Here is a 25866-nt window from a genome sequence, read left to right as displayed (position 1 = left end):
AGGCAGCGCGCAGTATGTTGGCTGCGCATGTGGCCGAGTGGCCGAGGCCGTGAGGCAGCGTGTTGGCTGCGCATGTGGCCGAGTGGCCGAGGCAGTGTGGCAGCTGCGTATGTGGCCGAGTGGCCGAGGCAGCGATGCTGCTTGCCGGCTGCGCATGTGGCCGAGTGGCCGAGGCAGCGAGGCAGCGTGTTGGCTGCGCATGTGACCGGGTGGCCGAGGCAGCAAGGCAGCGTGTTTGCATGAGGCCGCTCGCTGGCTGCGAACGAGGCCGAGGGGCCGAGGCAGCGTGCTGGCCGCGCATGAGGTCGAGGCAGCGAGGCTGCGCGCTGGCTGCGCACGAGGCCGAGTGGACGACGCAGTGAGGCGGCCGCGTATGTGGCCGAGTGGCCGAGGCAGCGATGCTGCTTGCCGGCTGCGCATGTGGCCGAGGCAGCAAGGCAGCAAGGCGGTGTGTTTGCATGAGGCCGCTTGCTGGCTGCGAACGAGGCCGAGGGGCCGAGGCAGCGTGCTGGCCGCGCATGAGGCCGAGGGGCCGAGGTAGCGAGGCAGCATGTTGGCTGCGCATGAGGCCGAGGCAGCGAGGCTGCGTGCTGGCTGCGCCCGAGGCCGAGTGGCCGGGGCAGCGAGGCAGCGTGTTGGCCGCGCATGAGGCCGAGGGGCCGAGGCAGCGAGGCAGCGTGTTGGCTGCGCATGTGACCGGGTGGCCGAGGCAGCAAGGCAGCGTGTTTGCATGAGGCCGCTCGCTGGCTGCGAACGAGGCCGAGGGGCCGAGGCAGCGTGCTGGCCGCGCATGAGGCCGAGGGGCCGAGGTAGCGAGGCAGCATGTTGGCTGCGCATGAGGCCGAGGCAGCGAGGCTGCGTGCTGGCTGCGCCCGAGGCCGAGTGGCCGGGGCAGCGAGGCAGCGTGTTGGCCGCGCATGAGGCCGAGGGGCCGAGGCAGCGAGGCAGCGTGTTGGCTGCGCATGTGACCGGGTGGCCGAGGCAGCAAGGCAGCGTGTTTGCATGAGGCCGCTCGCTGGCTGCGAACGAGGCCGAGGGGCCGAGGCAGCGTGCTGGCCGCGCATGAGGTCGAGGCAGCGAGGCTGCGCGCTGGCTGCGCACGAGGCCGAGTGGACGAGGCAGTGAGGCGGCGTGCTGGCTGCGCACGAGGCCGAGTGGCCGAGGCAGCGTGCTGGCTGCGCCCGAGGCCGAGGCAGCGTGTTGGCCGCGCATGAGGCCGAGGGGCCGAGGCAACGAGGCAGCGTGTTGGCCGCGCATGAGGCCGAGGGGCCGAGGCAGCGAGGCAGCGTGTTGGCCGCGCATGAGCCAAGTCTCTCAGGCGACGCCATATCTCTCCTCATGCATGCCGCGGCCGAGGAGCTACTTGCGCGTGCATAGAGGAAGTCTCGGGCAAGCCGTGGCCGTGGAGCTCTCGGGCATACCATGGCCGAGGAGCTACTTAGGCCGCGTAGAGGAAGTCTCGGGTAAGCCGTGGCCGAGGAGGTCTCGGGCACGCTATGGCCGAGGAGGTCTCGGGTAGGCTGTGGCCGAGGAGGTCTCGGGCACGCTATGGCCGAGGTGGTCTCGGATAGGCTGTGGCCGAGGTGGTCTCGGGCACGCTATGGCCGAGGTGGTCTCGGGTAGGCTGTGGCCGAGGAGGTCTCGGGCACGCTATGGCCGAGGTGTTCGGCGCGGTCGGGCTGGCCGCGCGCATGGGACGCGGGCGGTTTGGCCGGTGCGTGAGATCGAGGGTTCCGAGGCGCGCGGGCTGGTCGCGCGCGTGAGGCCGACGCGGACGGGTTGGCCGCGCGTGTGGGGCCGAGTGGCTGAGACGCGCGGGTTGGCCGCGCGCGTGGGGCCGAGTGGCCGAGACGCGCGGGCTGGTCGCGCGCGTGGGGCCGACGCGGGCGGGCTGGCCGCGCGTGTGGGGCCGAGCCGCGCGCGTGGCCGAGGAGCTCGGGACGCGCGAGCTGGTCGCGCGTGTGGCCGAGGAGCTCGGGACGCACGGGCTGGACGCGCGCGTGGCCGAGGAGCTCGGGACGCACGGGCTGGTCGCGCGCGTGGCCGAGGGGCTCGGGACGCGCGGGCTGGTCGCGCGCGTGGCCGAGGAGCTCGGGACGCACGGGCTGGTTGCGCGTGTGGCCGAGGAGCTCGGGACGCACGGGCTGGTCGCGCGCGTGGCCGAGGAGCTCGGGACGCACGGGCTGGTTGCGCGCGTGGCCGAGGAGCTCGGGACGCGCGGGCTGGTCGCGCGCGTGGGACGCGGGCGGGTTGGCCGCGCGCGTGGGACGCGGGCGGGTTGGCCGCGCGCGTGGGACGCGGGCGGGGTGGCCACGCGCGTGGGACCGAGGGGCCCAAGGCGCGCGGGTTGGCCGCGCGCGTGGGGCCGAGTGGCCGAGAGGCCGAGGAGCCGAGACCGGCCCCAGCAGTCGCTGCTGCTGGTGCAGGTCGGCTGCAACGGAGCAACCAAGGAGAAAGCTAACGTACCGTCATTCCGGACCCTCCTTCTAGCGCCAAAATGTTACGGTAAGTAACTTTTTAAGCCGTGGCCTCGGGGCCGACGCGGCTCGGTTCTGGGGCTCGGAATGTCGAGGATCTCGGGCGCAGCTCCCTCGGAGTCTCCCGGTCAGGATGGTGGCTGCGGGCAGTAGATCGGGTCGGCAGCCCCGCAGCGGCGCCGGGAAGAGGTCACCTCGTCTTCGCTCCTGCACACAGGTCGGGTCGGAAGCTCGGCCCGACCCCTCCGACAATCAAGTTAGGGAGAGATGTGGAGGAGGTTTTGGAGGACGGAATGCCTCCGTACAAGTGTGGTGTCCCAGTCTCCCCCCCTCCTCGTCTGGAACCCTCTAGTATTTATAGATGGGCCTGGGTAAGTACCTCGCGCTGCGTCTGACACGCCCATTGGGGCTGTGTTGGAGACCGGGCTGCTGCAGGGTATGGCACATCTCGATTGGCGTGTTCCTTACCCTTGACCGAGCCCTGGAAGGCGCAGAGCTGGGCTCGTTGGACGAGGGGTGAGGGTGTTGTGGTGACGGACGGGATCCAGTCCGGGCGTTAATGCGCCTGGGACGGTGTCCCAGGGTTTCGTTGACCGTGGAGTGAAGTCACGGTACAGGGTGGCTGACGTCATTCACGTCGTTTCGCCATTATTGCACTCATCACCTATGATGACATGAAAAATATATTTTACTCGTATCTTCATTAGACTCACCGTCATCTCCAGAGAAATACTGTCAACTATCTTTATTTTTAAATGGGTCTCTTCATTGAAATCATCATTTTCGCCCCACTCGCCATCAACCATAAGCAAGGAAAGGAGGGGAGTGACTGACCCTCGCTTACGGCCTTCATCGGAGTTGTGAAGGATTCCCAAAACCTCATCGTCAACTGCTCGCAAGGAAAGAGGAAGCATGCCTTCGTTGTCATTTGTAGCCTTTGTTGTTGGTCGTAAAGATTGTGCTTCTATGATTAGTCCAATAGAAGTCATTGTGTTTTTCTTGCTAAGCAAGTCTAGCAAAATGGGATGATGTATAACATAAGGAGGTAACTAGCATGACGATCAAAGAGGCAAAGGACGAGGTGGAGAGAGGTGATCAATAGAGATAGAATAATTATTTTTTTAAAAATTCTACGATAATTTTTTAGGTTTTTTTCGAGAATTTACCCTAATTCCTTCCTTTAGAGATAATTTACTCATCATTTTTTATTTTCTTATTATCTTGATCCTCTTTCCTGTTTCTATTTTCGACTTCTTTTACTATGCATTACCATACTCTTAAACGAACTTTGTTATATTAATTTTTAGTTCTAAAATCATATTAAAAAATATCATGATGCAAACAAACTAAATTTAATCCACATAAATAAAAAAATTTATTAATTTAATATTCAATGTTATTACTCGTTGTGAAGCAAGGTGGATAATATTTGTATCGTTACACTTATAAATGAACCACAACATTATACATATTTTTGGAATCATACTAAAAAATTTTCAAATTTCATTATGATTTTTCGAAATTCATATAAACATATAAAATTGATTTTATTAGTTTTTCCTCTTACTTCAATATCATCAAATCTAGTTATTTTGATCACTAGATTTTAATTAATCTTCGTTATTAAAGACTGGTTATGATGTCGATAACATTAAGAGTATTTTTAAGTATTTTATATTTTAAACTCATTTAATCAAAAATGAAAAAATCTTTTTTTCATCGCCGTTTGATCGTCGGTCACTCCTTGCATCAACGGATAAAAAGAACCATTGCGACCGCAGCTATCTCCGATATGGCACACGTGTAAGAATCAAATTAGTGGAGTCCGAATACTGTTCAACTCCGTGGAACCCTCGATTCCTTCTCCCCTCTGTTCCTGCGCCGCTCCGATTCCCCCCTCTCCTCCTCGGCGTCCGCCGTAGCCGGCGCCATCGAACCAATCCGAGCAGCGTGCGCCCCGTAGATCGGCAACCCCTAAGGGGTTGTCATTGTTTCTGTTGGTTGCCGTGTCCCCACGGTTTCGATTCGGTTCGATGACGACGGGGGCGACCAAGAAGGTCGGATTCAGTGAGGAAGATGTCTCTTTGCTTCTGCAAAGGTTTCTCTTTTAATCCTTTTTCTATCCGTTGTTTCTTCGATCCTGTCTTTTACGGTTTTCTGCGTCTTTAGTCGGCAATTTGGATCAAGAATCTTTCGGTGGTTTGATCGGTCTGGAGTTTTCTGTCGGATTCTACCTTCTGCACCAAGTCCGTGAGGTTTTTTTCTCGGATTGGAACTCATCTGACGGTTTGGTATGAGATCGCTGGGGAAAAAAGATCTAATTTTTGTCGTCATTGGTGGTTTACGTGCCAAGGGCATGGAAATTCTTCGTTTTTTATGCCAAAAATGGACCTTTATGTTTGTGCGCTATTGGGTTTAACATCAATATTTGGTTACGATCATAAGTTGGTAAGCTTATGCTCAATCTTATTTTTCTCCCCTTCTTTGATCGTTAATAGGAATTGCTTATGTGGGGTTCACACGATGTAATTGTCTGTATTCTCGCACAATGTGGCTTGGCACTTACCTTTTAGTAGTGTCCACAGCAATCTCAAAGCATGATCCTGTTCTCTGCATTTGTTGTTTTATTAAGATCATAAATATGTGAATTTACGTTGACATGTTTTTATCAGAAATAATACATCCAGTTAAACTTTTTTACATTACAATATAAGATTTTTTTTTCTTGTAGGTACAGCCCAGCAGTGATACTTACTCTTCTCCAAGAGGTTTCTCAGGTTGCTGATGTTAGTATCGACTGGAGTGCACTGGTCAAGAGAACTGCCACTGGAATTACTAATGCTCGGGAGTACCAGATGCTGTGGCGGCATTTGGCCTACCATCATGCATTGCTGGAGAAGACAGATGATGCAGCTGAGCCTTTGGTTTGTTCACTTCTGTAGTTCTTATTCCATGCCTTCAAGTGTTATCTAATTGTGGAGCTGAGAGAGATTGCTTAAGACACAATACTATGATTTACTTGTGGCAAGATTTCTTTTCTACAATTTAGCTTCTTTTACTTGCAATAGCCCACCAAATTTGGTTCTAAGTAAAAGTTTTTGCTAGATTAAGTTGATGTAAACTGGCAGGATTCATCTTGTGTGGTAGTATTATGTTTCATGTATTTATATGATTTTGTAGTTAATAGACCTATCTGGGTATTCAATGCTTGTGGCGTATGAGATATGAACTCCAAATTCAGAGTTGTAAAGACAAGTTTGAAAATGTAAAGTAGATTAGCCATTGAATCAGCATGAAAGAAAATCCACTAGAAGTCAGAAATTATAGATGCAAGAAGGTGATGAGAATCTTTTGAACCTATTAACCTTCTCTTTGTTGTTATTAATTAGTCAACCAAAATGGCATGGCCCAAAACTCAGGCTCAAGACAAAATGGTACTAGATAATTTTAGATAAAGGCTTATAATTTAAACCTTAACAGTGCAAGAACACCCTGGATTTTTTATTCTTGTAGTTACATGTCTCCAACAAACTGTAGATCCTTAAGACAATAATTTCCACTCTCTTTTTTCCGTTGATAGGTTCATTTTAGAATGATCGTGTAGCATTTTGTATCATGATTCTGTGCCTCTAACAAGCTTGCTTTTTAGAATGATCATGTAGCATGCTATATTGTGTGCGATTCTGTGAACCTGTTTCTCTAACTATTTTGAGACCTTATTACTAATTTCATGTTGTCTTGGTCCAAGAATATTTAATTCTAGTGCTTCCTTGCCTCTGCTTAACTGAAAAATTCATCTCATGTTCATATTTCATCTTAGCTTTGAGTATTATTTACTCACATATACAAGTTCACCTATCCTGATTGTCTAATATGTAGCGCAACTTCCTTTCAGGATGATGAGAGCGATCTTGAACTAGAAATTGAAGCTGTGCCTGCTGCTAGTGGTGAAGCCTTATCTGAGGCTGCTGCATGTGTCAAGGTATTGTCGTCTGATATTTACAAGTATTATCTGACTTTTATTTCTGTCTGATCGCATTAAATATACCTGGTACATGATCAGGTTTTGATCTCATGTGGCCTGCCACGTGAACCAGGCCCCACAAATCGGACAAATCTAGAAGCTCCCTTGGCTGTAAATATATCCAGTGATCAAAGGTTACATCTCCCGTCAGACAAACAACTGCTCTCTCGGGTTAACCATGAAAGTAGCAGTGCAATTACTTCTCTCCAGAAGCAACCCCTGCCAGCAGGAACTTTTGCTCATGTATCAGATGGAAATGATAAAAAAAGGAGGAGAACATGGACCGAAGAGGAGGATATGGAAATCATATCTGCAGGGCAGAAGTTTGGTGAAAGGAATTGGGCAAACACTATTAAAGGAGATCACCAACAAGGCAGAAATGCTTCACAGGTATCTCAGCTACTACATAGAGTGTTAAGATGTTTCTATCTCATGTCTTTTATTAGTTCTCAGTAATATGATTATCTGTATCATGAGTTAGTAGTTTGCAGTTCTGGACCTTGCTAATTGAGTCTCGAACTTGAATGTTTATGACAATGGTGCATGTACCTGTAAAGTTTTTTCTTACAATGAAGAAGAGACTTGCGGATGGATCTTTTTTTTTGGTTTTGCTTTCCCAGAAGGTTCTGTTACTCAGCAATTTTGTTATCTATCCTTATGATGAACATATCCAGAACAAGTAATCTGGATAAATTTAGTTATGATTTTTTCATGGATCATCCTATTGTTCAATATTGGAGGATACTTGAAGGAGTCTGCAAGTGTAATATGTATCGAGCCAGAATGCAAATTTAGTGTTAGTACTACATAAGATGATGAGATCATTTCAAGATTTGTGTGTCTGTGTTTTGTTGTGGTACATCTGTTAGTTTTCCAGCATTTGCAAATGTTGCTTGATAATTTGTATCCCCTGTAATTTTTCAGAGATGGTCCGTCATTCGGAAGAATGATGCCAACTCACTAGCAGGTTCCAGCAACAAGTCCGCCAGCTCGACCCGATCTGAGGAGAGGCTGGCGGCGGCACAAAAGGCAATTTCCTTGGCTCTTGATGTGCCCAAATCTGTGAAATTATCAGCTGTACTATCAGGTTCTTTCTCTAGTACTTGGTTTGGCTTTTGTTTTCTTTTTCCTGATTCCCTCTTGTACCTGGTTAATCTTGGGCATATATATACATGAGTAACTGTACAAACTGTCTTTTGAGTAATGATTCACTGACATTTGAAACAGGTGGAACACAATTAATCTCAGCAGCTAGTTCTTCTGCACCTTCAGCTGTGCCATCTGAAGGATTGCCAGTCTCAACTCAACCACTTAATCAACTTCGGGAAGCTTCCACTCCTGCAACATCTAAAAAGATGATAGTTAACACTTTGAACAAATCTCGGACAACCCAAAAAAAGTCCATGGCCCTTGTGAAGCCTTCTACCGGTCCAAGTTCTCTGATACAAGCTGCTGCATTTGCTGCAGGGGGTCGCATTGCCACACCTTCCACTGCTGCCTCTTTGTTCAAGGCTGCACAATCAAAAAATGCTGTTCATATCAGGCCTCGCGGAGGTTCTCAATCTTCTACAATTAACAACGTTAAATCACTGGCTGTTACTAACACAACAGGCCTGCAGCCTGCTAGTGTCCACTTCAGCAGACCTGCTATTACCATGGCTGTGCAACCTCCAGAAAATGCAGTTTCATCATCAGCAACTTGTGTGAGGCATGGGGGGCAGCAAGCGCAAGGCTGCTTTCAAGGAGTTACAAACAATCCTCCAGACACAGTTTCACATGAAATGGCTGATTTGTCTGAGAGAAAGGATGATATTGATATCTCTGCCATTGATGTTGATGAGATATTGGCTGCAGACATAAAATATGCATCTGAGATGGAATCGGATGATATAATGGCTGATGAACCTCAGACTGATCTGCTGAATTTGGTTACGGATGCAACTGAGGACAATGATGCAGAAGCAAATGTGGACAAGCAGAAGGATCTTCCCTCTGATGCTAAAACTACTGAGAACAAAGCCTTGGAAGTCCATGATAATGGAGATAACACATCGGTTGAGAAGGGGACTGCATCATTCAATGCCATGGTTGGTAACACTTCACCCGTGGAGAAATTGGATAGTCAGAATCATATTATTAATCAAGAACAGTTAACTGGTGTGGAAATTATGGCTGATGAGGTCAAGAAGGGATGCAATGAAGCCAACCAACATGCGCTTCCAGAGGACACTGCATCAGGCAGCAAAAGACATGCCACCAATGACTGTGATATCTCAACAAATGACAAACAGTAAGTTAATGAGCATCATAGGTCATGGCAGACAAGTTTTAGGACCTCGGCCACGAGTATTGGAGCCTGCAAATGGCGATCCCGTGGAACCTGAATCTGACTGCATCAGATGGCGCCAGTTTGGGGTGCAATGAGTGTCTTTTGTTGGTCTGAAGGTTTTACCATCCATCTCGAAATCGAGAAACTGACGCTAGTTCATTATGCAGCATGTTCTGTCCATAAAATTATGCTGGTAACTGAGAAAGAGACAGAAGAACTAATTTTATTTCTGAGTTTTTGGTTGCTTAGCCATGTTTTATAAAGAAAAGATGTAAATAGATACTGTACCTTGTAATTTTTCCTTGGAAGTGAATTGGTGAACTCTACGGATGCATTTGCTTCTCATTCATATCAAAATTCTTGACTCTTCAGGATGCATGAACATATCAATGATTTGATTCGGTTGCCTCCTAAATCTCTATCAGCTGCCAAGAACAGTATTAAGTATTGTTTATCTGTTCCACACTGACATCTCATTTCCAGGAACAAGCCAACACAAGTTCTTTTATGGAACGAGACGACTTCGTCCTATATTAAACCACATCACAGTTGTCATCATGAACTACCATGTTACCTTACCTAGTGGACTCTCTATCTCTCTCTCTCTGTACATCTGCAAACAAGAACTCAAAACCTAGGAATGATTGGAGAACAGCATGCAAATGAAATCTTTATGTAATTTGTAGATGATGCACCACATGCTCACTGACCATGGACTTTATGATCACAAGTTCCAAAACCAGCAATAGTTTACAGGCTCCAAAACAAAACCTGCCACTGAGAGCACAGATCTTAATCCTTCTTCACCCACTGATATGGCAACATGTGATTGGAAACACTAGTAAGTATACTCAACTTGAATCTTGGATAGTATTAGCATAAGATTAGAAGGACTTTCCATCAATTTAAATGGCCACTTGGTCTCTTAAGAGTCACATTCCATCATCATCGACTCCCGTCACCGAGCAAACTCTTGTTGCTTGTCTCCGGCACCAACTTACTGGTAGTAGAAGGGAGAAGCGTTGGGAGGGAGGAGGAAGAGGAGGTGGGTGGCCATGTCGGTGGCGAGGGCGTACCAAGGGAACAGGTCGGGGGCGGTGGCGGAGTGGCTGAACGAGGGGGACAATGCGTGGCAGATGATCTCGGCGACGTTGGTGGGGCTGCAGAGCGTGCCGGGGCTGGTGATCCTCTACGGCAGCATCGTGAAGAAGAAGTGGGCGGTGAACTCGGCCTTCATGGCGCTGTACGCCTTCGCCGCCGTCTGGATCTGCTGGGTCACGTGGGCCTACGACATGTCCTTCGGCGACAAGCTGCTCCCTTTCTGGGGGAAGGCCAGGCCGGCCCTCGGCCAGAAGCTGCTGATCCAGCAGGCGGCGCTGCCGGCTACCACGCACTACCGCCGCGACGGCACCGAGGAGACGCCCATGATCACGCCCTTCTACCCCATGGCCTCCATGGTCTACTTTCAGTGCGTGTTCGCTGCCATCACCGTCATCCTCCTCGCCGGCTCCCTCCTCGGCCGCATGAGCATCAAGGCGTGGATGCTGTTCGTCCCCCTGTGGCTCACCTTCTGCTACACCGTCGGCGCCTTCTCCCTCTGGGGCGGCGGCTTCCTCTTCCAGTTGGGCGTCATCGACTACTCCGGCGGCTACGTCATCCACCTCTCCTCCGGCGTCGCCGGCCTCACCGCCGCCTACTGGGTCCGGCTCCTCCATCCATCTCCACGACCGCTACCACCTACTCCTCGCACTGCCGACTCACCTACTACACCCGCATGAACAAACGGTGCAGGTCGGACCGAGGACGCCAAGCGATCGGGAGAGGTTCCCGCCCAACAACGTGCTGCTGGTGCTGGTGGGGGCGGGAATGTTGTGGATGGGATGGACGGGGTTCAACGGCGGCGACCCATACGCGGCCAACATCGACTCGTCCATGGCGGTGCTCAACACGCACATCTGCGCCGCGACGAGCCTCCTCATGTGGACGACCCTCGACGTGGCCTTCTTCAAGAAGCCTTCCGTCATCGGCGCCGTGCAGGGGATGATGACCGGACTGGTTTGCATCACTCCTGGCGCAGGTAACCCAACCCATTTATTTCTCCTGCCTTCATTCATTATCATCTCCGAAGATTCTTCCCACGATTAAGTTCGGCTTGAATCTCTTGATCTGTCGTCGGCTGAGTTCCAACTCTTAAGCATACATGATCATAAAAATCGAACCATTCATACTCGGAAACATTTCCCTCTATCCATATCCTCTCACGCCGACCATATCGCCTCATTTTCTATCTATTCTCTGTCTTCGGATACATAAGTTTAAATTAATTTTTTGTAATTTAAACATAATTTATAGTTAGATATGCAGTTGGACAGGTTGATCCAATAGCCCAATCGAGTCATTTTCGGATTTACTTATGATTATGATACCTATGATGTTAAGTCAAAGCTTGGGAATAAGGAGGAGATGCCTGCTCTTCATCATCCTCCCCGGAGTAGGCCTTTGGTTCTGCATTAAAATGTATGCTTCTGATAGATAGATAGATAGATAGATACTTGATAGAAATATTTACTAGTGGATCACCGTATGTATGTATGTATGTATGTATGTATGATGTGGTGATGGGTTGGTGTTTAAGATCCATCCAATTATTGCCACAAGATTGGATGTAACATTTGGGATGTACATTAGGTTATCCTAAAGAGTGTTGTATAAATTTTTATTGTTGTTGATAATTATCTCATAATATATATATAACATGTCAAGTACTAAACTATTTTGGTCTTCCAACCATTGAGATAATTAATTCATTAAATTATTGAATCTGAAGTATTAATATAATATATTTAATTTAATGATAATTTACTCATCAAGTTGTTACGAGTCAATTTTAGATTTTATGAGGCTGGACTATGACATGGTGAAAGACATGGCTATGAGAAAGTAATGACATAGCTATGACAAAGTAATTAACTTATAATTTACAGCTTTTTTAGGTAAAATTGCATAATTAAGTGATTTATTATATTTATCCCTCTCAATTTAAGTTTAGCATATATATCCTTTCAAAGTATGAAAACTTATATACATGGTCATTATTAAAATACTAAATAATATTATACCCAAGGTTTGCCGTACCGGACTGTACCGCCCGGTACGGGCGGTACGTACCGGTCCGACAGGCCAGCGGTACGCGGATCGCTCCGTACCGTACCGACACTGTAGCAGTGTACAGTACAACTGTAGCAGTGTACAGTGCTCGGTACACGTGAGTGTACCGCTCGGTACACCTGGGTGTACCGAGCGGTATACCGTACCGTACCGGTACCGAGCCCGAGTCGAAACGCCGGTACGGTACGGTACGGCGAACCTTGATTATACCTTTTAAAATTCATTATGATTATGAGAACATTGCAGATATATTTGATCTATTATACTAACTCATACTATTTAATATTAACAAAAATTAACAATGGTTAATATAAGTTTGCAACATGATGTGTGTGTATATATATATATATATATATACACACACACACGTATGTTATACAGTAGCACTGACATTAAAGCATCATGGTGTGCAGGACTAGTCCAGGGTTGGGCTGCTATGGTTATGGGGATCTTATCAGGGAGCATCCCCTGGTACACCATGATGGTGGTGCACAGGCGATGGGCCTTCCTCCAGAAGATCGACGACACGCTCGCCGTGTTCCACACCCACGCCGTCGCAGGTTTCGTAGGCGGCGCCACCACCGGCCTCTTCGCCGAGCCCGTTCTCTGCAGCCTCTTCCTGCCCGTCACCGACTCCCGCGGAGGCGTTTACGGCGGCGTGGGTGGGGTCCAGTTCCTTAAGCAGGTCGTCGGCGCCGGGTTCGTCGTGGCGTGGAACGCCGTCGTCACCACCCTAATCTGCGTGGCCATACGAGTAGTCACCCCGCTTCGCATGTCCGAGGAACAGCTCAAGATCGGTGACGACGAGGTGCATGGCGAGGAGGCTTACGCGCTGTGGGGCGACGGTGAGAGGTTTGACGTAACGAGGCATGGATCGAACTCGGAATCAGAGTCGCAACAGCTTCATGTTCCGACTGGTGTAACGCAGAATCTCTAAGGAGTAGGGGAAGGCTGTGGTGGTGGTGGCTGTGAGTGCAAACCGAGGTGGTTTGAAGGCAGTGCAGGATTCCTGGTTCTTCAGTGTTCATGCCATATATGATGCTTGTTAAGGAGCGTGTGGCTATGGTGGTGGGAGGAAGTGATTCTTCGTTTATTTGATGAAATATACACACACAAAGAAAACATCTTTGACCTAAAAGATTCTTCTCCAAGTAGAAGTGAATCTTAGCTACTTCTGTATGGCAATTTTAGAGAGAGAGAGAGAGAGAGAGAGAGAGAGAGAGAGAGAGAGAGAGATACTATGAACTTGTGCAGGTCCAGGCCTTTCGATGTTTCCATAGGAATAGCAGCTTAGAGGACTCCATGCTTACACTCTATACTGTAGGATGTTATCGTATACACAACGAGAGAGAGAGAGAGAGAGAGAGAGAGAGAGAGAGAGAGCAACACCAGCAGCGCAGATTCAGAACTTGTGCAGGTCCAGTTCTTTCCATGTTTCCGTAGCACACAGCACATACCAGAGAGAGAGACAGAGAGAGAGGATTAGGGTTTATGACTATGCTAAAATAGATAAGGACCAATGAGGAGTCAAGGCAAAGAAATGAGGAGTTCAATAATTATTTTCCTTTTTTTTGTTTTGTTTTGAATCATACTTTTACGTTTCTGTTTGAATCATAGTTTTGCCAATCGACAGTGTTTTTGAATCAATGTTGTTTTTGAGTAATAGCTTTGAATCGTAATCATGAATTTGTGCTGCTGCTTATATTCTTGAAACATTGTTTGAATCATTGTTTTTAATTATACGAAAGAATCTTTATTTTGTGTTTTGAATAATTGTTTTCAATCTGCATTAGTGGTGAGTATGACGATACTTGTATTATGGATGATGAGTAGTGTTTCTGCTTATCTTATTAGATCATGTTGATAGTGGAGGAGGACAACAAGTCACCTCAGTTTGCATGTACAACATTGCCCAAAAAACAAAAACAAAAAAATCTATTTGCCTCAAAATATTCATCATTTGATGAATATTTTTGTTACACCATAGACGAGGATTGATCGTCGACATCCACATGTTCACACCAACTCGCAATTAAAAAACCCATGTATGCAACTAATAAACATAAAATCGATACAAGTAATTGGTTGTACAACTCACAAAAATGTATTTAACATGAAGCAACAAATCGCGGTTTTGCTCCATCTAATAAGTCCTCGTCACAAATCGGATGTCATAATAACATAATCCATTCAAGTCATTATATAGAAGAATTTGTTGATTCCAAGTCATTTGTTGCAAATCCTAAGACAAAAAATTTGAGGCAAAATGTTAAAGTCGAGATCATTCAAAACAACATCGATGTTGCATGGGTCTTATGCCGTGGAAGCACCATTTTGTCCTTCACTTAATCCACAAATCGGCATGTGACATCATATGCATCACCCTTCTTAAAAATACAAACGGCATTATCAAAAACATACTCATAATATATATATATATATATATATATATATATATATAAAGAGAGATATATGTCATATATATATATATATTAGGATCAAGTTTGCACTAAGTTAGGATCAAATTTGCAGCAGGGTGGGAGGTTGAATTAATGCTTATGAAAATATTAAGAAGGTATGAAGGGGAGTAAGCAACCAAGTCAATAAGCAATACGAAGAAAAAACAGAATAGGAATGATAAAGTAGAGATCACATCGGATTTATAGTGGTTCGATCGTAGTGACGTATGTCCATTTCTGATTCCTCTTTGTTAAGGCTGTCGACGTCCACTAATGATTTTTCTTCAATGGGCGAATATCAACCACTCTCTTATAACTCTTTTTCCTTTTTACGGGTTTAGAAGACAATCCTTACAAGTCTCACACTTCTCTTGAATGATCACAAAACTAGAAAGGGAGGAGGACTCTTAGTACTTTTTCAACACTTTTACACTCCAAAATCTCAAGACTTTTATTCACACTTTCATTGGTCTTCCATGTAAGGAAAGAGTGAGGTATTTATAGGCCCCAATGACTTTAAAAATGGAGCTAAAGAGTGTCTTATCCTATGTTTTCGAGGTACTGATGGTACCACTATCATTATTGGATGGTACCACTGCTTGCGGCCTAACATTGGGTGATACCACCACCTAGTCTAGGCGGTATGATTACCTGACAAAGCCTTGGAGATCAGGCTCTAGCGGTACCATCACCTGATAGCATTAATTGTCGATAGTACTACTACCAAGACCACTTGGGAGATTGAGCCCTAAGCGATTCCACCGCTTAACATGGCTCTAAGTGACTAAATGAACCATCTATCCGACCCAATTCAGCTTAGTTATAGGCCTAGTTGGCCCATGATTGAGTTAGTAGGATTTTTTTCAAAACTAACTCAAATCAAAGTCCTAACTACGATAATTAAGACTAAAATAATTATTCTACTTGCAATCTTGGTTGTCTTCCACATGAATGGTTCAATCGAACTCTCGATAAACTTTTGACGAATTCCCAGCAATCTTCTAGCAAACTCTCGGCAAACATTCGGCGAGCTTTCACTACATCGTCCGATCCTTTAGTGTATCATTCGATTCATCCGACCCGATGCCCGATTATTAATTCCAACCCATTCTTCTTTAATCGTTTTACTTTTCTAACTATCACAGTTAATCCTACATCACTTATCTCAACACATAGATTAGATCTTTAATTCATCGTCAAAATCTAAGATTCGATAACATTAAAATAAAATAAAAGTAATAGCTAATTACTCTTATATATATATATATATATAATTTTCCTTTTAATAAATGTTGGACGGATTTTTATAATACTTGTAATATGCGTTTTTTTGGGAAACCGTTATAATATGGAGAAGTTTCGGATGATATGATGATAACAGTTACGAACAGGAGGAAGTCGGGAGGCGAAACCGTTATGTCCTCTATCTCCCTCTCCGCTTCCCGCTTCCGAACCCTAGCCTTTCTTCGATCGCCCACAGGCGACTGCATAAGAGGCCCGCGCGCCCATGGAGCTCCATATGAACCACGCCATGGCGGAGAAGCGTCACGCCGCCCAGAATCGTCGTCCAACCGCCGTCCGATGGTTCAAGGAATGGTGCGGCGCCTTTTCCCCCAACCCCGCTCCTCCTTCGTCGTTCCCCTCTTTGAAATCTCTTGTTTTCTTTGTGTTGATTGGTTTCTTGGTCTTGTGGGTTAGGGTCTCTTGATTGGCTTGATCCGGAAGCAATTAATTTGGTTTCTTGGATGATTGATCTAGGGTTCCGCAAGACGTGGTTGCGACGGGTGGGAAGTGCATGCTTTTGAAGTGGGTTACGGGTATGTTTCTGTCGTGATTGCTGTCTGGTTATCAAGTTGTAAAGATTGAATCTTTGTCCGATGGAGTCCTAAAAACTTCTTTGTTCTCTAATTTTCCCACATCAGAGTAGGAGTCTTGACATGCGTTTTTGATTCATGTCAAATCTTTCTCCTTCTTATTGTTTTTTCTTATATATTGCTTTCTTTACCAAATATCAACTTTCTGTAACAGAGGTACCTATGACTAATGTGAGAATTCTGATGTATCTGATCATGAACAGTTTAAGATCATGTACAATATTATTTGTCAGATGTCCCTTATGTTGAAGCTCTTTTGTTTGTTTATTGTGTTACATACTGTTGACAGTTAGCAGTTTGAGTGCATAAGATGTCTGAAGAAAAGAATTTGAGTTTTTACTATGGCACGATTACTTAAATTTTCACATATCATTCTCCGGAATAATTAGGATTTTTAATATATTCTTGCAAGCCTATTAGCTAGATATGTGGCTCTTGCATGGTTTTTCCATTTTGATCAATAATTTAATTAGCATGGATTTCCTAATTGCTTACCTTTCATGTTATCTGACTCGTAGTAATTGGGCCTTCGTCATGTTTTAATTAGAGGATATGCTAAAAGCTTTGAAAGAGAAGAATAAGGAAACAGAAGCAGAAGAGCAGAAACCTGAACCAGCTACAGAAGTTCTATTCCTCTGCAGCTATGAAGGTTGTGGGAGAACTTTTATTGATGCAGGGGCTTTAAAGAAACATGCTCACATCCATGGAGAGAAGCAACACATTTGCCAATACGATGGATGTGGAAAGGTGACCTGCTTCATTTTTTGTTTACCGTTGCTTTCAAATCTTGAATGTTCTTTTCATCTGGAAGCTTAAAGTTCCTATATATTTCAATTGTACCTGATTGTATTTTTTTAAAAAAACTTCTCTGTTAATTTTACACCTATCCTTAACAAAGTTTTTTATTTTTTTTATTTTTTGCTCCTTCCTTTAGTTCTCCAAAATGAGGGTTGTTTTCTTAGTAAAATGTGGTTAATTCAGTGATTAAAGCAAAAAAATTATCTAAGAAGTCAGGAGTCAAATTTCCACATGTCTTTTTCACTAAAAGAGGATATTTTTGCACAAATTTGTCGTATTTGTCAAATATATATTGCTTAGGTGATTGAAGTTAAAATAAATCAACTTATTCTCCGAAAATATAGAGTTTACAATATGTTTTGGTCTATCTATTGTTACTTTGGCATTGTTTGGTCACTTGTAGTTCAATTAGCTTCACACACGAGTATTTATATGAGATGTTTCTGACAGATGAGGTAGCTTCTCATGCTTCTTCTCTTTCTAAGATCAACCTGTATCTTGCAGAAGTTTCTAGACAGTTCGAAGTTGAAGAGGCATTATCTTATTCATACAGGTGAAAGAGATTTCATATGCCCCCATGAAGGCTGTGGTAAGGTGATTGTTCTATCCTTTATTGGTAAATGTACACCATAAATGTGAAGCTCCACTTTGATTTCTCTGACTTGTCCCAATTGCACTTTGATTTCTATGCCATGTTGGAGTTCCATTTTGATCTCATGTTTTGTTTCATTTCTAGATCATTTTCTACATAATTCTTTTACTATTGCCACAGTTTTCCCTGTATTTTTATGAACTTTATATTAACTTTTGACAAAGTTATGACTTGCAAAGATTTGAACTGCAGGCCTTCTCATTGGATTTTAACTTGAGGGCACATATGCGGACGCATTCACTAGAAAATTATCATGTTTGTCCTTACCCAGAATGTGCGAAGAGATTCACAAATGAAAGCAAACTACGAACCCACATAAAGACACAACACGAGAAGGTAGTCAATCCTAATTGATTTTGAATTGAATGCTAGTGTTTTATATTGCAGTACTTAATTTATTGCACTTAAGTTTTGTTTTTTAAAGAAGATATTTTCATTGCATTAATGGCATACAAGACGGCCACCGATCACTTATGCAACAATGCACTAACCAATCGGATGTCTCAACAGAGACTTTATCATGCCTAAGTCGCTCAACACATGATTCTTTAGGTGATTTTATCATTTGAGAATAACTCTTTTTTTGTGGATAGCATTTTATAAGGCTTTTGCATTAGATGGCATCACCCTTGGAGGCTTAGACAAACAAGTCTGAGCTTCGTAAACAATTCTATGTTGCATTGATTTAAGCTGGTTCAGCAAAATTGTCATAATTACAAGTTTAATTTCTTTACCTTTTAGCAGCCTAAATGTGTATTATTCCTTTTTGTAGATGTGTAGCATTCTTGTTCATATTCATTTGACCTTGTTTATGGAGTTCAAAAGAATCTACAACTTGCTGAATAAATACTCTTCTAAATTTCTATAAGGCAGTAATAATGGTCTACAAGACCAGGATGCACTTCTCTCTTCATTTCTGGATTTGCTTATTTATGATGCTTGCTTTGAAGAAGCCAGGCCAGCAGGCTTAGGCGTCATTTAGTAACAACTCAGAGCAGGCTAAAATTATTGTATAAATTATGGTGCTGTACTGAAGCATTTCATTGTAGAAGTTTCCTCATTTGTTTCGTCTAAGCTCAAGTTGTCTCAATTGAATTGTTTGGACTTGTGAGCTTCTTTCCTTCCACTGTTTCTTATCCTTTATTTTCATCCTATTTTCCCATTTGTCTCGATTGAAATATGTGAACTATTGAGCTTCTTTACGTCCAGTTGCTATTTGTACTTCATTTTCAGTTCAGTCCCTACCTGAGTAACCAGCTAGTGCTAGGTGATAGATCTAATAAATTGTTTCTAGAACCTATGTAACCTATGTAGATGGTTGTACCTCTTATGACCATGTCAAATACCAACTTTATAGATTTATGAAGTGCCTCCATGTCCAGAAGGTACTATACCATTGGTAACTTCAGCATTTTATGTCAATGTTGACAAGCATCCATGATAATTAGTTGTCTGATATGATCTCTCCTATGTGGGCTGCCTATATATGCATATATTAATATCACAATATAGTTATTGATAGAAGTTAATTAAAACTAGGGCAACTTCTTGGAAAAACCTCTCTTTTCGGGCTTTTCCTAAGAGGTGTCCCTTTTCCATGTTTGTGCCCCTTATTTGTTGTAATCTCTGAAATGTCCCTTGATAAGACAAATGAGGTAGTGTTTTTGTAAATCACTGTAAGCTTAATTAAAAATATTATAATTGAAGGATTGGACTAGTTCACCTATGAACTTGTTCATCTGATGGTCATATCAGGGGAACAATTCCTCAGTTAATTATTCTTCAGTTAAACTGTTTTTGGTTAATCTTACAGTATTTTGAAAAAACACCGTAAGTTTATTAAAAAAATACTATAACTAACATAGAAGTCTTTCTATTTGGTCAATCTTGTTCCCAAGGATACCTATTTGAAACCCTGGTTGTCTTGTTCCTGAAGATACCTATTTGAAACTCTACTTTTGTATATAAGCTGGATTCTATTAGGTTTTGGGTCCATTTGCTTCAGTTACAACCTTATAGGTGTATAGTATTTTGGAGGTACTACCAAAAATGCTATCAAAAATTCTATAAGCTTATTCAAAAGCACTGTGACTAATATAGAAATCTTCCTATTTGTTGTTATTGTTCATAAACCAATAGTGATACGTATTTGAGATCCTATTTTTATATATGAGTATGTTTTTATTGGTTTTGAGTTTGTTTACAATGTTTCTTAATGGACTCATGATATTTTGGTGAAGTGTCAAAAATACTTTTGAAGCCTATTCAAAAATCTTGTAATCATAAATCTTATATATGGGGATTGGACTGGTCTATAGCATAATGATAACTTTACCTTATAGGCTGGTTCATAGGGTGTAACATACCTGCACAAGTTGTTTTGTTCTTTGGGAATTTTGAAAAGGGGCACCTTATTTGAAAAACTCAAAAAGGACTTTGTCCGAAAATTCTCCATTAAAACTAAACAAGAAGGTAAAGGAAAATTTGGAAATAATGTATACTTAGAACATGGTCTACTAATGTATACCATGTTTTGGGTTGTATTGCTTTAAAGAGCTATCACATTTGACATACACATTTTTTGAATGAAAAACTTATATTGATGATTGCAATTTCTCAATTCGGCTTGTATTGACCAACATTTATTGGTCTTAGTCCTAATTGAGACGGGACTGCTCCCATTTCGGACGGTCCGGTCCATAAAATAATTGTTTAAAGAGAATCACCGCCTCTTCCTCTTCCTTCGTCGCCTCCACTTCTTCCTTCCTCTTCTTCTCATCCTCTACCATCACCTCTTCTTCCTCCTTCAGTATCTCCTCTTCTTTTTCCTCTTCAATACATTCTGATGTATCCACATCCAATTCTTCCTTCCTCTTCCTTCTTCCTCCAGCACCTCTTCTTTCTTGTTCTCCTTTGTCGTCTCTCTCTTCGGTACATACTAGTGCACCAATGTTGGTACACCGATGCTGGTGGTATGTACCAGTTTGGACTGGGATTGCTATGGGTTTGTTACAAGATGACATTCCTTGATTGGAATGTAACTAAGAACTAGCTAATCCCCTACACTATACTACGAGTCTTGTAAAGTTGACTCATATAGAGAGGGTAAGGAACCTGTAAAGAGAATTGAAATATATATTTGATGTCGAACAAGATAGTGATGAACATAGGAAGTTCTTTTGTGATAGTAAAAGAGGAACAGAGGGATGAAAGATAATAACAAGAATATAATAAAATAAATAAATAACTACTAGACTCGTTCTGGTTCAATGAGAGAATCACGAGATGAAAGTTGTGTATTTTCGCACATCACGTGGAAGATGGAATCCATCAGATCATCGGAAAAACATAGGTGGTCTCACACTGCTCACACAAAATATGAGAAATTTTTTTTTCTATTGATCCATTAAAATGGGTCATTATATTTCATTTGCCTCTTTCTATATGGCCCAAGTAAAAGACAAGATATAAAAATAAAAAATTATAATTATATCAAATCAAATAAATAATCTATTCTTTCCTTCTTCAAATAAGATAACATTCCATATCCAACTTGAAAAAAAAAATTCGATGATATATTCTTGATAGACTTCCATCTTATGTGAATCTTTTTCCTCTACAATTACGATTTATAATCTTTATTCAAATTCAGATTTTGATTTATTTTCATTTTTTCACATTTGCTTCGTTTCTGTTTTTCTTGAATAATATAGGAAACTAAAATTACGAGTATTCTAGATGTTGTCATATGATAACATTTTCAATTTGCATAAACACCCAAAAGTAATATATCTTAATTTGAATAAACAATAATTACCATGATCTCACATCAATATTAAATAGACAAACATATAAAAATGACTATTTATTTTAGAGATTAGAAGGCAACAAAGGTTTAAAGAGGTGCAACTATTGCGGTGTAAGCTAATATGATCTATCGCACAACCACTTTATCTATTGTTCAACTTTGATTTTAGCAATGTTTTTGCGTGGATAGTTATAGATGTAATACAGAAGTCCTGGATAATTTTTTTAGCTCAAATTTCAAGACATTTTGTACGGTAATTTACTTGCACAAAACTAATGCAAGCCAATGATTTGGTTTGATGTTCATCAAAGGTTCCGAATACACTCGTAAGGACCTTTGACAAAATCCATCAAACTAATTTAGCTTTCATTTCTGAGGATGTAACTCGTTACCCGACACTAGATAGCTATCGGTGAGGTGAAGTCCTTGAAGTAGCTTATGCACTGATAAAGACATGTATTTTTCTGAATTATAAATGGTCAAATAGAACCTGACATTATATTTGGTCGTGTGAAATCTCTAATCTAAGTTTTATATCACAGAGCACAGTGATGGATACGGTGAAGCACACTACACCAGTGGAAAAGCCACATACTACCCCCAAGTCATCTGCAGCTGCATATGGTTCCGGTTCTGCAGAGCGTCCGTATGTCTGTCCATATGAAGGTTGTGGGAAAGCCTACATCCATGAGTACAAATTGAATCTCCATTTTAGAAGGGAACATCCTGGTCATAACTCAGAGGAAAATGGTAAACCTTCTCCGGCTGTCGACCAAGCTGCGGAGGAAGGCAGTGATCAGGAAGTGTACCTCGCAAAACGCAGCGTCGGCAAGAACTCAAAGCGGAGCAAGCCCAACCTGACGCCGCAGATGCCACCTGCAAAAGTTTCGAACCGCAAAGGCACAAGTTCGACTCCCAAGAAGAGTACACCGGTGGTGGTGGTCAAGAAGCAATTGCCGAGCAAAGAGATGTATGAGGAAGACAGCGAGGAAACAGAGGAAGACCAGGATAATGTCGAAGAAGAAGATGGAGGATGGAGATGTCAGGAGGTGAACAGGGACGACGAGGAGACAGAGGAGGAAGAATGAGCGATGGTAGTTGCTGCCTATGTTGTTTTGAATAATAACGACAATGTCGTTATGAGCAATGGTTATTTTATCTCGATGTATTTACTTCAGAGTTGTTGTTTAATATCGACGAATGTGATGAAAGATGAGTGTAAAATTGATCGTGGGGGGTTATTCCTTATTCTATTTCCGAATCTGTATATGTCAAACAATACTAGCATCGATGCCGTACCACATTGCCTGTAGAGTACAGCTAAAATAATAAGCTTGCTGACATTATGATTGGAATCCTATCAAATTAACATAATAAATGTTAGCATATATTTATGTGTGATTGGTTTCTTTTGACATAATGGTGAACTCGATAAATTGTGATCTAATTTGGTGTTGCTTTGTGTTTTCACGAAGCAGATCATTAAGTTGGTGACAAGAAGGGGTGTAACAAAACAACCAGAGACATGATGGATTTATTGGGTCCATGAACACCACCACCAAAGCAAAACGTATTAACCTGACATAACAAACAATGACAAATAGAATCAGGGGTTTATGTTAGTCAGCAAACTTTTACATGCAGGAGTGAATGGCATGTATCGGGTCAAAAATAATATTATGACTGTTGTTATTACTGAACAATCTGTAGAATGTCAACACCACTACCCTGCAGGACTGAATGGCAAAAACAGATGCATTTATTGGGTCAAAATAATTGGGACTTTATGACAGTTGTTATTATTGAACAATCTGTAGCATGTCAACAACACTACCCTGCGATGATGATCACCCCGAAAAAATAAGTTTACCAACAAATCCATTTTCCCAAAATAAATTTCAGGCAATCAATGAATGTCCGAAACAACCAACAAATCCATGTTCCCAAAATAAATTTCACGCAATCAACGAATGTACAAAAACAGCTGAACAGTGACGATAACTGCGTGTTAACGTTCTCATCCACGATCTGCTGTTTGTGCTGGAATTTATGAGGAAATATTCACTTGTTGAGATCCATGTAAGCAAATCCAAATACCAGGCTTTGAGATGCCAAACTAGTGTATGTACAGATAATGGGATTCAGAGACGTCTCTGACGAAACAATGTTGCAGAAAAAGGAAAAAAGAAATTAATACGGCATGCATCAAATACCCTGAGGCACAACCCACTTAGGACGAGCCAAACTCCAATGGCTACTTCATAGGAAAACAAAATGCTATGAATCTTGGCAAATAAATAAAATGACAACCTGCAACTTTGCTACCGATGGATGCCTGTCATCGAAGTCCTGAAGTATTCATGATGTTTCTTGGGCGTTCGAACTGTTGCGTCTGAGAGGGCAGAGCAAATTATCAGAGTAATTGTATCTTTATTGCCGAATGTTATTAACACTAACAAAAGAATGCAGCGAAAGAGAAACAGATTTTATTTCAACCATGCAGTCCAGAAAGGCATAAAATAACCATCAGCACAAATAGTTTATTGGACTATGGTGCAGGTCAGGCTTTCCTAAAACCTTGGAATAACATCTTATCCTTTGGTATGGTTTCTCATCGTGCAACTACGAAAGGCAATCACTTCTGATGCATAAAATCAAATAGAAGGGTGTCAAACTCACTGGTCCTACTGATGATAATTTATTGTGCAAAACCAAGAAAGTTTAACCGCTAGAGGGGTGAATAAATTCTGTTCAATGTCAGTAGCAAACCATCTTATAAATTTCATATAGATCCGGAGCCTATTCACTGTTCTGCTAAGATCATGGAAGGAAAATAGGGCATAATGTGCATAAGATTCTCACTAACCAAATTAACATTCCTACAATTTTAACATTACATCTGTTTCATTCTTTCAAATGACACGAATAAGCCATTGCTATTTCTGCTATTTACCTATGAATTCAACTTCTCTTCTGCTATTTTACTGGATGTGTGATAGGTTACATAAGCAAGAAGAGAATGTTTTTTTGTGAACTAGCCCTAGGTCCTCTAAATTGGTTATTGTTTACCAGGTCTTTAACATTTTCTTCTTATGATTACAATGTAAAAGTGTCATTACATTCCCCAAATAGTTGGGACACTGCAACATATGTTGTAGTAGTTATTATACATCACCTAAAATTTAATAGCTATATTGTTGCATTCTTGTCCTAGATAGATCTCTAGGTAGATTTATCCTTCTTGGACTTAAAATTGCCAGTTGTTTGAGTCAAGAATTACCATATTTCTGTCTACAAGCATATACTCCAAACCTTATCCAGGTTGTGGAGAAGCCCCCTTCTTTACATGGTTTCAACTGAACCAGGTGATACATACCAGTCAAGGTTATAAATCCTGGTCTAATACCGGTTTCCACAACTAGTCTGATTGGTATAGTATCAGTAACACTGGATGGTATACTAACCTATACTGCCTATATCACTGAAGATTAAAGAAAAATAGACCCAGCTGGATACTTTAAGCCAGTATAACACTGGTACATGGTAGAACAATCTATATTTTAGTCCATTCAACGGTCAATTAGTTTAATAAATATTTGTACACAAATATTTTTTTATCAAATCAATCTTGCTTCATATGATCTTATCGTCATTTGATCAATTAAAAGTTATACATGAGATAACATATAACGATAAGTATCATCGCTTATTAGTTAACTAATAATACATGAGAAATCTTCTCCTCTCCTCCCTTCTACCTCTCTTCCCATCACCTCTTCCTTTCTTCTCCTTCCATCTCTCATCTCTTCTCTCTTCTCCTCTCCTACCCTCTCTTCCTATCCATTCCATATATAATGATCTCTGTATTTCATTTGGCCATAATAGCATCTATACTGTGAGGTGTCATCTTTAATATAATTGAAAGACAGTTCATATTTCTTGCATTGATGTTATCTAACATAGAGGTTACAAAATTATATCTAATTTGCCAAGCACAATATTCCTTTACATAATAGATTATTATTTGGATGTGGAAAATGTCATGATAAGAATTTAGAAACTGTTAGGATGTGCAATAATATTATATGGTCCGTTTACATATGCAAATTTCATCTAAATTCTAAGTTACATTGATATATGTAACCAATGTTTCTTATTAACCATATTCCTATTTGAAATATACTATTTATAAATTTCTTTAGGTATATATATGTATCTTAAAATTATAATTTTTATTTTTTTTACAGTTAGTATGATCTTACAATCTTACAATCCGA

The 25866-nt window shown here is 42.6% G+C and overlaps 3 protein-coding genes across 8 annotated transcripts; all 3 read left to right on the top strand.

The window, feature by feature from the left end:
* The first annotated feature begins 4308 nt into the window (after positions 1-4308).
* On the top strand, positions 4309-9156 carry LOC135619499 (uncharacterized). 3 transcript variants are annotated; one of them, XM_065121587.1, is made up of 6 exons: positions 4309-4534; positions 5215-5401; positions 6373-6459; positions 6541-6891; positions 7426-7588; positions 7729-9156. In XM_065121587.1, the coding sequence occupies exons 2-6, from the start codon at positions 5333-5335 to the stop codon at positions 8793-8795; spliced, it is 1737 nt and encodes a 578-aa protein (XP_064977659.1). In that variant the 5' UTR covers positions 4309-4534; positions 5215-5332; the 3' UTR covers positions 8796-9156. The 3 variants fall into 3 exon arrangements, with proteins under 3 accessions (XP_064977659.1, XP_064977658.1, XP_064977657.1); XM_065121586.1 differs by having other exon boundaries at positions 4309-4575; XM_065121585.1 differs by having other exon boundaries at positions 4309-4575; positions 5209-5401.
* Positions 9157-9206: 50 nt separating this feature from the next.
* On the top strand, positions 9207-13614 carry LOC135619500 (ammonium transporter 3 member 1-like). The gene is made up of 3 exons (XM_065121588.1): positions 9207-10530; positions 10622-10907; positions 12412-13614. Exons 1-3 carry the CDS (start codon positions 9886-9888, stop codon positions 12933-12935), a joined length of 1455 nt encoding a protein of 484 aa, XP_064977660.1. The 5' UTR covers positions 9207-9885; the 3' UTR covers positions 12936-13614.
* Positions 13615-15855: 2241 nt separating this feature from the next.
* On the top strand, positions 15856-22987 carry LOC135583901 (zinc finger transcription factor YY1-like). 4 transcript variants are annotated; one of them, XM_065121581.1, is made up of 6 exons: positions 15856-16053; positions 16216-16274; positions 16879-17078; positions 17634-17723; positions 17974-18117; positions 22132-22987. In XM_065121581.1, the coding sequence occupies exons 1-6, from the start codon at positions 15965-15967 to the stop codon at positions 22675-22677; spliced, it is 1128 nt and encodes a 375-aa protein (XP_064977653.1). In that variant the 5' UTR covers positions 15856-15964; the 3' UTR covers positions 22678-22987. The 4 variants fall into 4 exon arrangements, with proteins under 4 accessions (XP_064977653.1, XP_064977654.1, XP_064977656.1 ...); XM_065121582.1 differs by having other exon boundaries at positions 15916-16053; positions 16156-16274; XM_065121584.1 differs by lacking the exon at positions 16216-16274 and having other exon boundaries at positions 15922-16053.
* Positions 22988-25866: the final 2879 nt, after the last annotated feature.

This window comes from Musa acuminata, chromosome BXJ2-8 (assembly GCF_036884655.1).
Source record: "Musa acuminata AAA Group cultivar baxijiao chromosome BXJ2-8, Cavendish_Baxijiao_AAA, whole genome shotgun sequence".
Classification (NCBI taxonomy): domain Eukaryota; kingdom Viridiplantae; phylum Streptophyta; class Magnoliopsida; order Zingiberales; family Musaceae; genus Musa; species Musa acuminata.
This window is presented reverse-complemented; position numbering and strand designations above follow the sequence as displayed.